Source organism: Palaemon carinicauda, chromosome 19, assembly GCF_036898095.1.
Source record: "Palaemon carinicauda isolate YSFRI2023 chromosome 19, ASM3689809v2, whole genome shotgun sequence".
In the NCBI taxonomy this organism is placed as follows: Eukaryota; Metazoa; Arthropoda; class Malacostraca; order Decapoda; family Palaemonidae; genus Palaemon; species Palaemon carinicauda.
In genome coordinates this window covers 39,052,566-39,070,825 of record NC_090743.1, presented here as the reverse complement: position 1 = coordinate 39,070,825, position 18,260 = coordinate 39,052,566, and the positions used below count along the sequence as shown (strand labels likewise).

At 41.7% G+C, this 18,260-nt stretch overlaps 1 protein-coding gene across 1 annotated transcript in view; it reads right to left on the bottom strand.

Annotated features, from left to right (window-relative positions):
* Positions 1-14,629, bottom strand: part of Fen1 (flap endonuclease 1) — a 66,707-nt gene extending 52,078 nt beyond the window's left edge. Inside the window, exons 1-2 of the mRNA XM_068393492.1 lie at positions 14,439-14,629; positions 5,573-5,675 (exon numbers count right to left, since the gene is read on the bottom strand). Of these exons, the coding sequence (XP_068249593.1) occupies positions 5,573-5,675; positions 14,439-14,601 (266 nt within the window). The 5' untranslated portion in view covers positions 14,602-14,629. The remainder of the gene's footprint in view (positions 1-5,572; positions 5,676-14,438) is intronic.
* Positions 14,630-18,260: the final 3,631 nt, after the last annotated feature.

Here is an 18,260-nt window from a genome sequence, read left to right as displayed (position 1 = left end):
ACCTCAGATGTTGTTGAAAGTTTGGATGAATCGGGATGTGGAAGTATGCATCCTGAAGGTCGAGAGAGACCATCCAGTCGCCTTCCCTTACTGCTGCCAAGACAGATTTGGTAGTCTTCATCGTGAAGTTTGTCTTGACAATGAACACATTGAGCGCACTTACATCTTAAGTACTCCTGCAGTGAACGTGGCTGCCAGATCATTGGAGCCATCCCTGATAGCCTTGTTCCTGCAGTGAACGTGGCTGTCAGATCATTGGAGCCATCCCTGATAGCCCTATTCATGCATGACATAATTGTACAGCAAAACATTGACAGCTGGAGAGACCTTCTGACTTAAGGCTCCCAGGGACCAACCAACAAATAAAAACTTCAAACGCTCGAAAAAACTCCTAACAGGAGATGGTCTAGCTCTGAAGCCGACCATAAAATCTTGGAGCGTCTCATGGCCAGGCGACGGGGGAGTCTATGAGGCTTGAGAAGTCTCCCTGGGCAGAGGCAGGAACTCCCAAGCCGAGAACTTCTCCCGTGTCATACCAGACGCTCGCTCTAGAAGCCAGTTTAAAAGGAGGGAAAGCAAAGGCTGTCTCCCCCAAACTCCTCCTGGTGATCAACCAGTCGCCTAGCAAACGTAAAGCTCTCTTAGAAGAGCGAGAGAGCACTAGCTTAGAAAACGACGGCTTCGAAGTAGCTAGGCCTAGCGTAAACTCTGACGAAGGCGAACGAGGAGCAGCAGTTACAAAATGGACTGGAAAAAGATCCTTAAAAATCAGCATGATTTTTTTTTTTTTTTTTAAAAGTCCATAGAGGTCTGAGCAGCTTTAGGCTCCTCTCCGTCTGACAAAGTCCCCAAAGGAATATCAGTAGGAGGAGGATCAGCAACTTCCTCATCTGAAGGAACCTCGTCCGACAATTGTCTAGTCTTATGAAAAGGAGAGACCTGCCGCGGCGGCAATGCTTGACAGGCAATGTCAACAAGCAAAGGAGCAGCAGTAGCAGTAGAGGAAGTGACGTCAGGTCGCTGCTAAAAGGACTGAAAACCTTGTGACTGTCCAACAACAACAACAGGAGTTGATGGACGCTCGATGTCACGTCGGAACTGCATTGACTGCCTAGACTGAGCAGTCAAAACAACCTTCGACTGCGGTGATTGACGCTCAACGTCCTGAACGTCAACACGAGACTGCGGCGAGGAAGGATCCATGTCACGTGACTGACGTGAAAAACTCCTGACATCACGTTTCAAAGTACAAGAAACGTCAGCACTAACGTCAAACGGACGAGTAAATGCTCGTATGGGTGGCTGACGGCCAGAGTCTCGTTTAGCGTAACGGCGACTCGAAAGCGAAGGTTCATCGTGAACCTGCTCAACGTCATACTTCTCCATAAGGGAGGCAAGCTTAGTCTGCATGTCCTGCAGGACAACCCATTTAGGATCAACGGGAGTCGGAACGGGCCGAGACGACGGTAACGTCTGTGTTGGCAAAACATTGCCTTTACCGCGACCCTCGGACCCCGTGTTACGCTTGCGTTTAATAGGCGAACAGTCTTCCGACGACTGCAAAGGGTCAGAGCTGTCCCCATGGCTACAGCCAGGACGCTGGACCTGTCCTGAAGGGACTGACTTTCGCTTAAAGGGTCTAGAAACCTTGCGCCAAGGTTTCTTTTGCGAAAAGTCTTCGGATGACGAGGAGAACACAGTCTCACCCGTCTTATGGTAAGGGCGATCTTGACGAGAAACGTCCGATACCAAAGAGGGAACGTCTGTACGTTGGTTAAAGCCTCTCGTCCCCTTAAGTCCTACGACATTACTCCTCCCTGGTGCATGGGAGCCTGAAAGAGGTCTCGGACTAGGGGAGCGACAAGCACGAACAAACGAACCCTCCGCAACACAGCACATGTTTTCTTGCACTCACTTCACTGATATCGTATTTTTCAATAATTTCACATTAGGCATGAATAAAACTGATATCTACCTGAAGCACGCAATTCTCCCTTACATCAAAAGGTTATAATTGCGAAATGAGTCGTATAAAGTAAGCACATTAGTACAAAATGAAACACACATGTAAAAATCAAAAAACATATACTGTACATATATATCGAATAAAACGGAAATATATAAAGTTAAAAAGGATCAGTGACTGGGGAGGAGACTAAACTCTAGTTCACTAAAGACTACGTTTTCAATCTCTCACCGTACAGTGCCTGGGGACGAGAATAAAAACTAAAAACGTTTTATCCTTTCTCCCCGTACAGAGACTTGGGACGAGAGTAAAAAAAAAAAACTGAATCGAGAACGTTACTCGCTCCCAAACTCCTTACTTGGGACGAGAATAAAGATCGGATCGTTCTCTCTTTCTCTCTCTCTCTTGTCACACACAAGAGAATTGCCCACTCACCCTTCGTCAATAAACAGGTTATTTGACCAAAGGAAAAAACTGAAAGGACTAAGAAATTGAAAATTAACAAGTTCCTTTAAATTAGTATTTAAAACACTACAGTTTGAAAGAAGAATGAACAAAACGTCAAAATCGATTTACTCCTTCTGCAAAGTGAAACCGTGATTCTCTCTTTCTCTATCGTAACGATAGAGCGCAAACTGCGTAGCATAAATAAACCAAACGTTAGTTCATCTTTGAAAAAACAGCACGAAGACTATTCCAAGAATATATTTCTTAAAATATTTTCTAAAAAATATTCATTTCATAACTCTTACAGAGCAAATGATTTAAACTTAACGAAAATAAAAGTTGAATGGGCTCAACGTTGTTTAACTTCGGTTTCCAAGTTAGGACCGCCTACATCTCGGACTAGTGGAGGAATAGGTAAAGGCCGCATATAAACAAAACATAAAATTTATCTTGATGTTTAGTATAAATGGAAAGCTAATCGAAGAGGCCTAATAAAGGCGGGTGAGATATAAAATATATAGAGGAAAATCTATAATTATCAACAATAATTTATAACGTGATAAAATAATTACTAAAAGCCTTAAACACACTTCCGTACACTGAGGGAAGGGTCGGTCATCTTTACTCTATGGAAAAACCAGAGATAAAAAAGCAAGGGCAAAACACTTTTACTCTCCTTTCAAAAGCATTTCTTTTGAAGATAGTATTGAATAATCCAACACGGCGAAAGCAATAAAACCAAAACCAAGTACTTCGCCAATTCGGTAGAAAACTCGAGGTCATAAAGCGAGTGGAATCAACTTGTCGATGAAACCGACAGAGAAGAACTGGAGATGTTTACAAGTAGGCTATATGCGGTATCTGGCCGATAGTCGGCGCTGGTGGGCACACCCGCAACCTTCACGGCAATCGCTCGCGAGTTTTTGGAATCTGTCAAGCCGTCGGAGACGTCAGCTATTATATATTCACCGGCTAAGTTTAATATTTAAAAATAAAAATGCAAAGGCAAATTGTATTTTTCTCGTTTTAAATATATTAACTTACACAATACTTGAGTAAATTCTTTGACACCCATAAAAAACCCTACGGTTGACTACGCTAAACATCTCGCCAAAATCCCATTGGTACTATTTCCTGATCAGTATCAGCAAAATCCTTGAAATTCTACTGTAAAAACCTCACCAACTGGCAAAGTATAAATATATTTGCAACATATCACTAAGGGTAACTCCAAGAGTCATCCAACATCACAGTCAACATATGTATACTGTAGAAAAGTAATTACTCTTCCCAATAAGACTTCTGAAAGGAATTTGGATATGTAATGGTGATATGATACAAAATAGGGACCTTCAATCGAAAGATAGAAAGTTAGTACAAGTTGCCGTCAATTAACAGAAAATACTATAATGGAATATATCTATCTTTAATTACACCCAAAATAGGTAAAAACCGTACTGTACAGCATGGAACTATACAATATTCAATGTTAGGGTAGTGAGCTACCTACCTTATCATTATGACTTGCTAAGCTACAACCCTAGTTGGAAAAGCAGGATGCTATAAGTCCAAGGGCTTCACAACAGGAAAAATAGCTAGGTGAGGTGAGGAAATTAGGAAAAAAAAAAAAAAAAAATAGAATAGTGTGCCTGAGTGTACACCTCAAGCATGAGATCTCTAACCCAAGATGGTGGAAGACCATGATATAAAGTCTATGGCACTATCCAAGACTTGAAAACAATGGTTTGAATTTGGAGTGTCCTTCTCTTAGAAGAGTCGCTTACCATAGGTAAAGTCTATTCTACTCTTACCAAGAGGAGAGTAGTCACTGAACAATTATAGTGCAGTAGTTAACCCCTTGAGTGAAAAAGAAATTTCTTGTTATCTAGGCATTGTCAGATGTGAGGAAAGAGAAGAATGTGTAAATAATAGGCCCGACTATTCAGTGTACAGTACATGTAGGTAAAAGAAAAATGAGCCATCACCAGAAAGGGATCCAATGTAGTAATATCTGGCCACTCAAAGGACCCAATAACTATCTAGCGGTAGTATCTCAACGGGTGGCCGGTGCCCTGGCCAACCTACTACCTAATCGAGGAAAGACCCATGACCAATCAGCTAAGCATTCTAGTCAATGAGAGAAGGGCACTCAGTAGAGCGCAAAACTCCGCTGTGGCAGCTTATTTCTCAATCTTTGACCTTAACATGTATTAATTGGCATGGATTTTTATACTGTGCACTCAGATATGAACCAATTTTGAAGTCTCTGTGATGATGTCCAAACTTATGGCTGATTACGTGAATTGGACATTTTGCTTGCCCATGACCTTGACCTTCCAAAATTTGATCATTTCCAGATTTTTACATAACAGTAAACCCTGCAAGTTTCATCACTCTACACTTAAAATTGTGGCCAGGAAACTGTATATAAAAAAAAAAAAAAAAAAAAAAAAAAAGGGGGGGGGGTAAAACAATCTTGTTCTAACTTCGTTGGAGGAGGTAAAGAGTCCTTTCTTGCAACATTACTGGTACTAATAAGAAACATCACATACAGTATTGTAATTAATGCTTTTTCATGTGAAACACACTATCAGAAATTACTATACTGTATAAGAAATATCTTGGACTAAAATTTTTAAGACCCAATATCAGCAAACTCCTATATCATTACTAATAAGACAAGACTTGCACAAAGTTGTTGTTAATTTTTTTTTTTTTCACAAATGATAACTATAAGATTGGTCATCACCATGGGACATACAGTGCAGTACTATCAAAATCTACTTCAGCATGGGATTCCACCTACTGCCTTCAATAATGTGCTTCTACTATTTTTATCCTTGTTTGCAGAACATCAAAACAATCATTTTGACCAAATGCATTGCAAAAAATGTTTTGGAAAAATAATTATTACTTTTAAACTAGTCTATTATTTCCCTGATCTTGTTTACCTTCTTCACATATAAAGTACAGATATACATCACATATAAAACTGGCGGCATAATGAACATAGTCTTTGATATTGACATCAACAATTCTTTTAGATTTATTCTATATAAATATCAGCTCATTTTCAACAATACAGTAACAATCGTAACGTAAAAGCTAAAAAAATAAAAACTTACATAGAGTATTGTACATCTATTGTTTGTTACAAACCTGGTAGTTTCTCCATCAGCAGTCATAAGCATATTGCCTTCTTGCCTCACAGCCACTAGGAACTGGTAGAGGCTCATCGATGCATCAACGGCTACCTTACGGCCTGAAAAACCAATCCGTAGTTATGTATAAATTCTGTAAACTGGCATGGCAGCTTAATGCTAGATCTTCAGGGTACATTATCTATAGCATGACATTAAGTTACTATCAAAGTGCATAGTCTCAAAAATGTTATTTTCCTTAGTAAAATAAATTTTTGAATATACTTACCCGGTGATCATGTAGCTGCAGCTCTGCTGCCCGACAGAAAAAACCTACGGGCGGGATACGCCAGCGATCGCTATACAGGTGGGGGTGTACAACAACAGCGCCATCTGTCGAGTAGGTACTCAGGTACTTCTTGTCAACAAGAACCAATTTTCTCCTCGGTCCACTGGGTCTCTATGGGGAGGAAGGGAGGGTCCTTTAATTCATGATCACCGGGTAAGTATATTCAAAAATTTATTTTACTAAGGAAAATAACATTTTTCAATATTAATCTTACCGGTGATCATGTAGCTGATTCACACCCAGGGGGGTGGGTGGAGACCAGCATACATGTTAACAATAGAAGCTAAGTATCCCGTATTTCATTTTAGCAGTTATTCAAAATAACAAACATAAAATAAATAAGTACCTGGTAAGGAAGTCGACTTGAACTATTACTCTGCCTTTTTAAGTACGTCTTCCTTACTGAGCCTCGCGATCCTCTTAGGATGCTGAGCGACTCCTAGGTGCTGAAGTATGAAGGGCTGCAACCCATACTAAAGGACCTCATCACAACCTCTAATCTCGGCGCTTCTCAAGAAAGAATTTGACCACCCGCCAAATCAACCAGGATGCGAAAGGCTTCTTAGCCTTCCGTACAACCCAAAAACAACAATAAAAAGCATTTCAAGAGAAAGATTAAAAAAGGTTATGGGATTATGGGAATGTAGTGGTTGAGCCCTCACCTACTACTGCACTCGCTGCTACGAATGGTCCCAGGGTGTAGCAGTTCTCGTAAAGAGACTGGACATCTTTAAGGTAAAATGATGCGAACACTGACTTGCTTCTCCAATAGGTTGCATCCATTACACTCTGCAGAGATCTGTTTTGTTTGAAGGCCACTGAAGTAGCGACAGCTCTAACTTCATGTGTCCTTACCTTCAGCAAAGCATGGTCTTCCTCATTCAGATGAGAATGGGCTTCTCTAATCAAAAGTCTGATGTAATAAGAGACTGCGTTCTTCGACATCGGTAAAGCAGGTTTCTTAATAGAACACCATAAAGCTTCTGATTGTCCTCGTAATGGCTTCGTACGTCTTAAATAGTACTTAAGAGCTCTTACTGGGCATAGTACTCTCTCTTGTTCGTTTCCAACCAAACTGGACAGACTTGGAATCTCGAACGATTTGGGCCAAGGACGAGAAGGGAGCTCGTTTTTAGCTAAAAAACCAAGCTGTAAGGAACATGTAGCCGTTTCAGATGTAAATCCTATGTTCCTGCTGAAGGCGTGTATCTCACTGACTCTTTTAGCTGTTGCTAAGCAAACGAAGAAAAGAGTCTTCAAAGTGAGATCTTTAAAAGAGGCTGATTGAAGTGGTTCGAACCTTGCTGACATCAGGAACCTTAAAACCACGTCTAAGTTCCAACCTGGTGTGGCTAACCGACGCTCCTTTGAGGTCTCAAAAGACTTAAGGAGGTCCTGTAGATCTTTGTTGGTGGAAAGATCTAAGCCTCTGTGGCGGAAGACTGCTGCCAACATGCTTCTGTAACCTTTGATCGTAGGAGCTGATAGGGATCTTACCTTCCTTAGGTGTAAAAGGAAGTCAGCTATCTGCGTTACAGAGGTACTGGTTGAGGATACTGAATTCGCCTTGCACCAGCTTCGGAAGACTTCCCATTTTGACTGGTAGACCTTGAGAGTGGATGTCCTCCTTGCTCTGGCTGCCTCCTTCGAAAAGCCTCTAGCTCTTGAGAGTCTTTCGATAGTCTGAAGGCAGTCAGACGAAGAGCGTGGAGGCTTGGGTGTACCTTCTTTACGTGCGGCTGACGCAGAAGGTCCACCCTTAGAGGAAGAGTCCTGGGAACGTCTACTAGCCATTGCAGTACCTCGGTGAACCATTCTCTCGCGGGCCAGAGGGGAGCAACCAACGTCAACCTTGTCCCTTCGTGAGAGGCGAACTTCTGCAGTACCTTGTTGACAATCTTGAACGGGGGGAACGCATAAAGGTCTAGATGGGACCAATCCAGAAGAAAGGCATCTACGTGAACTGCTGCTGGGTCCGGAATCGGTAGCGAACAGATCTATGGTGGGCTGACCCCACAGGGCCCATAGTCTGTTGCAAACATTCTTGTGAAGGGTCCATTCTGTAGGGATGATCTGACCCTTCCGGCTGAGGCGGTCTGCCATGACGTTCATGTCGCCTTGAATGAACCTCGTTACAAGCGATATCTTTCGATCTCTTGACCAGGTGAGGAGGTCCCTTGCGATCTCGAACAACGTCCTCGAATGAGTCCCTCCTTGCTTGGAGATGTACGCCAAGGCTGTAGTGTTGTCGGAGTTCACCTCCACCACCTTGCCTAGAAGGAGGGACTTGAAGCTTCTCAAGGCCAGATGAACTGCCAGTAGCTCCTTGCAGTTGATGTGTAGTGCTCTTTGATCCGGATTCCACGTGCCCGAGCATTCCCGACCGTCCAGTGTCGCACCCCAGCCCGTGTCCGATGCGTCCGAGAAGAGAAGGTGGTCGGGGGTCTGAACAGCCAGTGGTAGACCTTCCTTGAGAAGAATGTTGTTCTTCCACCAAGTCAGTGCAGACTTCATCTCTTCGGATATAGGAACTGAGACCGCTTCTAGCGTCATGTCCTTTCTCCAGTGAGCAGCTAGGGGATACTGAAGGGGTCGGAGGTGGAGTCTCCCTAACGCGATGCACTGGTCCAGCGATGAAAGCGTCCCTATTAGACTCATCCACTGTCTGACTGAACATCGGTTCCTTTTCAGCATGCTCTGGATGCATTCTTGGGCTTGACTGATTCTGGGGGCCGACGGAAAAGCCCGAAAAGCTTGACTCTGAATCTCCATACCTAGATAGACTATAGTTTGTGATGGGACGAGTTGGGACTTTTCTATATTGACCAGGAGACCCAATTCCTTGGTCAGATCCATAGTCTATTTGAGATTCTCCAGACAGCGACGACTTGACGCAGCTCTTAAAAGCCAGTCGTCCAAATAGAGGGAGGCTCTGATGTCTGCCAAATGCAGGAATTTGGCAATATTCCTCATCAGTTTGGTAAACACTAGAGGTGCCGTGCTTAGGGCAAAGCACAGGGCTTGGAACTGGTAAACCACCTTCCCAAAGACGAACCTTAGGAAAGGTTGGGAGTCGGGGTGGATGGGGACGTGAAAGTACGCGTCCTTTAGGTCTAACGAGACCATCCAGTCTTCCTTCCTGACCGATGCTAGCACCGACTTCGTCGTCTCCATGGAGAACGTCTGCTTGGTGACAAAGACATTTAGAGCACTGACGTCCAGCACCGGTCTCCACCCTCCTGTCTTCTTCGCTACTAAGAAGAGACGGTTGTAGAAGCCGGGATTGATGGTCCCGGACTATGACTACCGCTCCCTTTTGTAGCAAGAGAGACACCTCTTGCTGTAAAGCTAGCCTCTTGTCCTCCTCTCTGTACCTGGGAGAGAGGTCGATGGGAGTAGTTGCTAGAGGGGGCTTGCGTAAGAATGGAATCCTGTACCCCTCTCTGAGCAACTTCACAGACTGTGCGTCTGCACCCCTGTTCTCCCAGGCCTGCCAGTAGTTCTTGAGCCTGGCTCCCACTGCTGTCTGGAGAAGATGGCAGTCAGACTCTGCCTTTTGAGGACTTGGAACCCTTCTTCTTTTTGCCACGTTGACTATCGGCACGGGTACCTCCTATGCTGGAGGTTCTGCCACGAAAGGGCGGAATGAACCTAGACGCTGGTGTGTCCATCCTAGGTCTAGGCACGGAAGGTAAAGCTGAGACTTTACGTGCGGATGACGCCACCAGGTCATGGGTGTCTTTCTGGATCAACGAGGCGGCAATCCCCTTGATCAGCTCTTCAGGAAAGAGACACTTGGATAGCGGAGCAAACATCAGCTCTGACTTCTGACATGGTGTGATCCCCGCCGACAAGAAGGAGCAAAGGTGATCTCGCTTCTTAAGAACTCCAGACACGAAAGAAGCCGCAAGCTCGCCAGATCCATCCCGAATGGCTTTGTCCATGCATGACATGATGAGCATGGCAGAGTCCTTATCCGAAGGGGAGGTCTTTCTGCTCAACGCTCCCAAACACCAGTCCAGGAAGTTGAAGATCTCAAACGCACGGAAAACTCCCTTCAAAAGATGGTCCATGTCCGAAAAGGTCCAGCAAATCTTGGAGCGTCTCATAGCCAGTCTGCGGGGAGAGTCTACCAAACTTGAGAAGTCGCCCTGGGCAGAGGCAGGAACTCCCAAGCCGAGAACTTCTCCCGTGGCATACCAGACGCTAGATTTGGAAGCAAGCTTGGTGGGGGGAAAGATGAAGGACGTCTTCCCAAGTTGCTTCTTGGCCTGCAACCACTCTCCCAGTACCCTTAAAGCTCTCTTGGATGAGCGCGCGAGTACGAGCTTCGTAAAGGCAGGAGCTGCTGACTGCATGCCTAAAGCGAACTCAGAGGGAGGTGAGCGTGGGGCTGCAGACACAAACTGGTCCGGATACAACTCCTTAAACAGAGCAAGGACTTTCCTAAAGTCTAAGGAGGGAGGCATAGTCTTGGGTTCATCTATGTCGGAGTGTTGATCGTCCAAATGAGCAGCTTCGTCGTCATCAGAGGTTCCTTCATCCGAATGCTGAGGAGGAAGCGGCAAAGGAGGAGAAGAAAGCTGAACGGCTGAATCCAGCAGCACGGGTGCATGCGTAGCTGCACTGGATCCAACATCATGCCGCTGCTGGTCAGTCTGAGAGCTGGCAACAACAAAAGCGGAGTGGTGGTGCGTGGTGGGGACTGCCGTGGGTTGCGGAGACTGCCGCATTGCGTCAAAACACGGCAGCTTGACAGCACCTTCCCACTGCTGATGCGGTAGCTCACGCAAGTCAACGGAGGGTGCCGCACGTCGGCTAACGTCAACATGCGTCTGGCAGGGTCGACTGCGCATCGGTGGTGGAGCTCTCACAGCCGGAGTGTGGGAGCAGGCAGCCGCAGTGTCAGCTGAGCGCACAACCGTGGCAGGTTGTGGGTTAACGGGTGCAGTGTCAACCTTCTCAGCACGATACTCCAGCATGAAGGAAGCTAGCTGAGTCTGCATAGACTGCAGCAAAGACCACTTAGGGTCTACAGCGGTTGGTGCAGCAACAGACGGAGTGATTGCCTGCTGCGGAACCACTCTACCTCTCTTGGGAGGTGTGCAGTCTTCGGAAGACTGCGGCGAGTCCGAACTGACCCAGTGGCTACACCTGGGCCGTTGGACTCGCTCGGAAGGGACCTTGCGCTTGAGAGGTCGTGAGACCTTGGTCCAGCGTTTCTGACGAGAAACTTCTTCCGCAGACGAGGAATGAATGGGCTCACTCGTCTGTTTGTGGGTGGGACGATCTCTGCAAGATACGTCCGCAACCACTGAGGGTACATCTGTACGCTGATCAAGGCCTGTCGAACCCTTTGGTCCTTCGACATTGCTTCTCCCCTGGGCTTGGGAGCTTGCAAGAGGTCCCGGACTGGGAGGACGACTGGCACGAACAGATGCACCCTCATGCGTAACACTGACACTTTTCACAGCACTTGCACTCACTACACTTCCCACTGCACTTTTCTCCTTCAACTCTTTGACGTCGGCTAAGAGTTGATTGCGGTCATTCGCTAATGACTCAACTCTGTCACCAAGAGCCTGAATGGCACGCATCATGTCCGCCATCGAGGGTTGCTGAGAGCTAGTAGAAGGGTCGGGAGTAACCACTACAGGGGAAGGAATAGGTTGAGGGGCATGGGGAGAGGAAAAATCAAAAGAGCGAGACGAACTCCTCCTGATCCTATCCTTCTCTAGCCTACGTGCATTCTTAAGGAATTCTTGAAAATCGAATTCCGAAAGCCCAGCGCATTCCTCACATCGATCTTCCAATTGACAGGCTTTACCCCTACAATTGGAACAAACGGTGTGAGGATCGATAGAGGCCTTCGGAAGACGCCTAGAACAGTCCCTAGCGCTACACTGCCTGTACTTGTGGACTTGAGTAGGGTCAGACATCTTGAATTAGTCAAAGGGGGGAATCCAAAATCTATCCAAGTCGTCAACAAATAATCCAAAATCTAATCAATAAAGCTTGATAAGGTATTGATGATAACTCTTGTACAGCGAAAGCTAATAACTAGAGAGAATACATCACCAAATAGCGTGAAAATCAACTCCAGAAACAACAGCGTATCAAGTAGGTCTTGCCGGTGGCACGACAGAGAGAAAATTGGTTCTTGTTGACAAGAAGTACCTGAGTACCTACTCGACAGATGGCGCTGTTGTTGTACACCCCCACCTGTATAGCGATCGCTGGCGTATCCCGCCCGTAGGTTTTTTCTGTCGGGCAGCAGAGCTGCAGCTACATGATCACCGGGTAAGATTAATATTGAAAACTTCAATGATGAACAGCCTGACATAAGTCTTTGTATAGTTCATATATGAAATACAGTATCTTTTTAAATGTTAATATTTTTAAAAATATTTTATTCTAATCGCTCATTACTTCTTATATCGTTTATTTCCTTCCCTCACTGGGATATTTTTTCTTGTTGGAGCCCTTGGGCTTATAGCATCTTGCTTTTCCCACTAGGGTTATAGCTCGGCTAATAATAATAATAATAATTATGCAGCTTCTTCAATTTGTCTCTTTTGTTAGGCCAGCTGTAAATGCATATACCATAGTGCCAAGGAATTTAAGAAAGAATACTTTAAGTTTATTAATATATTTATCATTTACTTGTCTGACTAATGTCAATTATAGCTAGCTCTTGGCAGTAAATTTACTCATCAGACTAAGGTCAAATATGGCTGGCTCTTAGCAATAAATTTACTTGTCAGACTAATGTCAATTACAGCTAGCTCTCAGCAATAAATTTACTTGTCAGACTAATGTCAATTATGGCTAGCTCTTAGCAATAAATCTACTTGTCAGACTAATGTCAATTATGGCTAGCTCTTAGCAATAAATCTACTTGTCAGACTAAGGTCAATAACGGCTAGCTCTGGCAAGAAATTTACTTGTCAGACTAATGTCAATTATGGCTAGCTGTAGCCAGAAAGAAATCAAAACTTATTTCTTTTAACATGCTAACCAAAGCACCCTAACTAATCTCTACTGTATATTCAAGGATTTTTACCACACTAACAAAAAAAATCATTTACAGCCACTACACATTATGAAAGGATCTTGAGATGTCAGGGACCATTTAATGGTGGGTGCAAACCTATCTTTAACTCATTCCCAAGATATATGACAATTATGGGGATATCTATTGGAAACTAAACAGGGGTTTTGGGTAAAGAAAAAACTAAAATAAAAGGGGAAGTATATCATACATTACCAGATGGAAGAATACATTAAAGAATGCTCTCAGTAACTTTCCTGTAAATAAACAACCTACACAACTGCTATTATGGAAACAAATACATCAGCTGATGAGAGAGGATTCACAAAGGATTTACTGTACCAGGAAGGAATATAAAAAAGTAAAGAATATATATATGCAAGATGTGGAGAAAAAGAGAAAATAAAAGAACTAGAATAAACAAGACAACTAAGGAGGTGCCGATGGAAAGGTAAATCTCTCCACCCAGCAACTGAACTCCATATAAAATATCAAGTTAAAAACCATGGGTAAATTCTTAAATAAAACAGCCCAGACAGTGGTCATGATTAGTACATGAGCAATAAATGTAGTAAATGAACAGCAACAACGACCTTGGAATAAACCTGGTGCATACTCACGTTACCCTTTCCCTTATGCTTTCATAATGGAAAAAGAGGCCTATACGGCCAGCATCCCAAAGAAATCCTTACTGTATAAGAGTACAATATTGAAAAATTGGAAATGACACAATTGAAAAGATCTTTTCAAACTATGGATTTCCACCAGAAATTATTATCAAAATGGCCAAAACACCATAAAATACACTAAATAAGTCTTATTTTTTCCAAATCATTTATTGTACTATTCTATAAATTTACCGTTAAAACTGCCTCGATGGAGTCTACAGGCATATCGATCGACCCAAGTTTTTATGCCGGAGCCTATGTACCAAACTGAAAATCCATTTACATAGGAAACACAATAACACCACCAACCTAGGAGACTTTTCTTACCCTACTTCCACCCCAATTAATGTACAATGTAATAATTAGACGACATTAACGCATCATATAAATACCAAAACAACTACCGAATGCTGGTTTACATAGGCCTAGCCTAGATGGGGTAAAGGTGAATAATTACAGTAAAGAAGCTCTTCACCCAACAGGGCTTGTGTTGAGGCGTCAGTTAAGTCTTCCCTTTTACTAATAACTACAGTACTTTAACTGTTATTATGTGTAGCTAAATCATTTCGTTATGATCAAATTGATCGGTAGACAGGCCTAGTACTCTAAAACTACCAAATAGACTTACCTACGCTAATATCCTATGGTAACTCACTACATACCGGTGAATATGCAATATGGAAAAAGAACTGTCAAAAGTAAATTAACCATATAAGAATACGGAAGTCTCAAATAGATGGACAGCCCCGACACCATGAGAAAACATGGCGATAGGAGACAAATAGCAACTCAATTTTTACATACAATTACTACTTACCGAAGTAATTCTTGATTTCATTTTCCTTGACAGCAGACGGAGCAACATCTGCAATCAATTTCGATAACCCCAATATTCCCATGTTGCACTTTTGCGGTGAAGCGAAAGGATTTTTACGTAAGACAAATCGACGAAAGACCGAAGTAAACAAATGCAGGCTCATTCATGCCCGCCAAAGTTGCGCGCCTTCTTCTTCTTGACAAGACGCTAGGAATTGGGATGGCTGTCGTATTCTTCATCTTTGAAAGACAATGGAAAAGGCAGAGTTTCCTTTCAAAGATCGTGACAAACATAACTGGTGAAACAGAACACGAGAATAATTAAAATATAATCGCTAAATGGATATGATAACGAAATTGCAGGAACTCACGTCTTGCGTCATATAAGCTACTTAATGTGATAACGAACAGAAGCTGATATAATAAATGAAAAAAAAAAAAACTGTTCATGATTCTAATAGATAAAGGTAGATGGTAACGTGAAATTGAGAAAAAAAACTATATCACGAGATAAATGATACGTAAAATAAAATGAAGACCTAAGAGATGGGGGTTAGGAATTGTTCTAGAGATTATAAGATTTTGATGTTTTATAGATGGAAGATGAAATAGGAAAGTTAAAAAGACTTTAACAAGAGGATTTCAGGAGTATTGAATGATAAGGAAATTTAATGAAACATTAAAAATACGTAATAAATTAGGATATGTAACATAGGCTACAAAGGGAAATTGAAAGTTGGATAACAACATTTAATGAAAAGAAGTGTATATACGCAAATTTTGGTAAAATATGCTATCATAAAAAGAAAGACTGAATATATTAAAATTTCCAAGAGGAAACTAAAGACTTTCTTTTTCTCTAAGTGCTTCGACAGTGTGGATTTGACAATAAACGAGCCATATGCGGCATGAAATGCTGAATGACTTAGAATGTATGTAATGAACTGACTGTGAAAGTCCGGTAGAGAGTAGGGTTCCCTTGCTATATAGGACCAGAAAAGGGTAGTTTGTAGCGCTACGGCCACCCGGCCATATTTTGTTTATTATCGCTCCCACTGTTATCTTGTATAGAATAAGATCGTTTGGAAATGGTCTACGGATCTTAAATATGTGCTTAAACGCACACTTTTATGTTTTTTGCCGAAAACCCTAAATTACCTGAAAATTAAAATCAGTAAAACTAAGATAAATTCCAATGAAAATGCAGAATGACCGTAAACCCTTATGTGTGAAAAAAAAACCAAGGGACAATATATTTTGTATAGTTTGAAGTTAGTCCCCGAGTTACGACTGACCCGAGTCATGTTCTATAGTTTACCATTCAAAACTGAATACGTTTTCTATACTTTCGGTAAATATTGGTGATAGAAAATGAAGGTAATTCAATTATAAAGGTATGACTAAAGAAACTTTGCATTATTTGTGACCTTGCAATCTCTCTATTTTTTCATTTTAATAACATAAATGATCATAAAAATATCATATGCCATATTGAAATTACTATGATTACATTACCCGCCCCACTCTCTCTCTCTCTCTCTCTCTCTCTCTCACACACACACACACACACACACACACACACACATATATATATATATATATATATATATATATATATATATATATATATATATATATATATATATATATATATATATATATATATATGTGTGTGTGTGTGTGTGTATATATATATATATATATATATATATATATATGTATATATGTGTGTGTATGTATATATATATATATATATATATATATATATATATATATATATATATATATATATATATATATATATATATATATATATATATATATATATATTTATACAGTATATACTGTATATATATATATATATATATATATATATATATATATATATATATATGTGTGTGTGTGTGTGTGTGTGTGTGTGTGTGTGTGTGTGTGCGCGCGTAGAGAGAAAAAAATTAAGGGTTAAGGCTTAAGGGCTACGGGCGAACCTACAGAGATTGTTAATGAATATACGTACTTAGGACTGACAGTAAGTGTTTCCTTAGGCCACGACACCGATATTAAAAGAAACATAAGCATAGGATGGAGAGCTTTTGGAAAAGAAAACGAGACTATGAAAAGTAAAATGTCACTTTACCTAAAAAGAAAAGTATTTAACCAGATGGTCCTACCAGTTTTAACTTATGCATCAGAAACTTGGAGCCTTATTAAATTCTTAGATCACAAGTTACTTTCAACTGAGAGAACTGTGGAAAGATAATAGTGGGAATAATACTAAGACAGAAGAGGAGCAACATTGATACGATAGAAAACTAAATTAGAGGATATTCTAACAAAACGTAAAAAAAAAAAAAAAAAAAAAAAAAAAAAAAATGGACATGGGCAGAACATATAATGAAAATGACAAATAATGGATGGACATTAAGAATAACAGAATGGGTCCCTATAGATTATAAAAATAGCAGGGGAAGGAAAAAATACCATGGATTAACAAACTAAAAAAGTTTTGTGGTATGAACACATAAAAAGATCATAAACAGACGCCACTGGAAGGACATATCTGAGGCCTTTGTTCTGCAGTGGACTATTAACAGAGGATGATGCACACACATACACTCACACACACACGCACACACACATATTTATACACACACACACACACATATATATATATATATATATATATATATATATATATTTTTTTTTTTTTTTTTGGGGCTCAAGCCATGTCGTCCTGATGGAAGTTCCTATAGGGTAGCTTCCTAGGGTATATTACAACTACGGCGATATTCCCAGAGAATTTACCTTAAGGTACCAGAATTCTAACTCCTGGAGCGAGTATCCCTCGTGAAAGGGATATCGCGACATATCAGAGGACGTATTCTAGACACGTCACATGGCAATCTACATCCTGGACAGAGATTTCGTCTCGTAGGAGGTGATTGGCGAGATACGAATTCGGGAAAGAAAAAGGGGAGCCGCTCCCAAGGCTTCCCTATCCCCCGATTCGTATGCGTGCCTGGCGCCAATCCTGGCGCCATCTGTATTCCTTGTAGCGTAGCTTAACAACTCGGTGTTTTTTCCTGTTTTTCTCGCAAATCTTGGATTTATTCGGCTTTTCATGGCTTCTCCGTCTTCGTTGACCTCTGATAAGTTGAGTATAGTGTCTGTTATGTATAAATGTAAGCTCTTGGTAAATTTTGAGTGGTTAATAGGATTAATCTTTGATACAAGAGCCGTAGCCTACCAGAGGTGTCCTGGACACTGTCGCTCGCTAGGTATAAATTAGTTAGTCAGAGCGACATTCCTGGTTGTTTTGCTTTAATAAATTTTAGCTATTTAGCATTACATAGGATTTCCTTTCGTGCTTAGTATTATTTGGCGAAGTATTCGCCATTCTGGCCTACGCTAGGCCATGTAGCCTAGTCGTTTGGTCCTAGTACTTCATGCATGATTTTGGTTTTTCCGAGTGTAATTAAAATTTTATTGAAGCTTTAGGCTATATTTTATACATTTTAGACTGTGTGGAATATTTCCAAGATTGTATACGTGTGAGTTTCGGTGAATTAGGTAATCGATTCTCTTGGTGCCTAGGCTAATTACTTATGGAGCCTTAGTATACTTTATCATACTCCCCGGTTGCTTTCTTTTCTTCGGAGAAGGTATGCAATCCCTTTCCCTCTGTTTAAGCCTTGGGCTTATCCCTAAGTGGTTTTTTCCGAATTTATTTTCGATAAAACTATACTAGGGTGTTACTGTACCTTCCTGTTCCTGTAGTTATGGTTCAAGAGGGACAGAACAACAGAGTTTTTAGTCTGAGTCT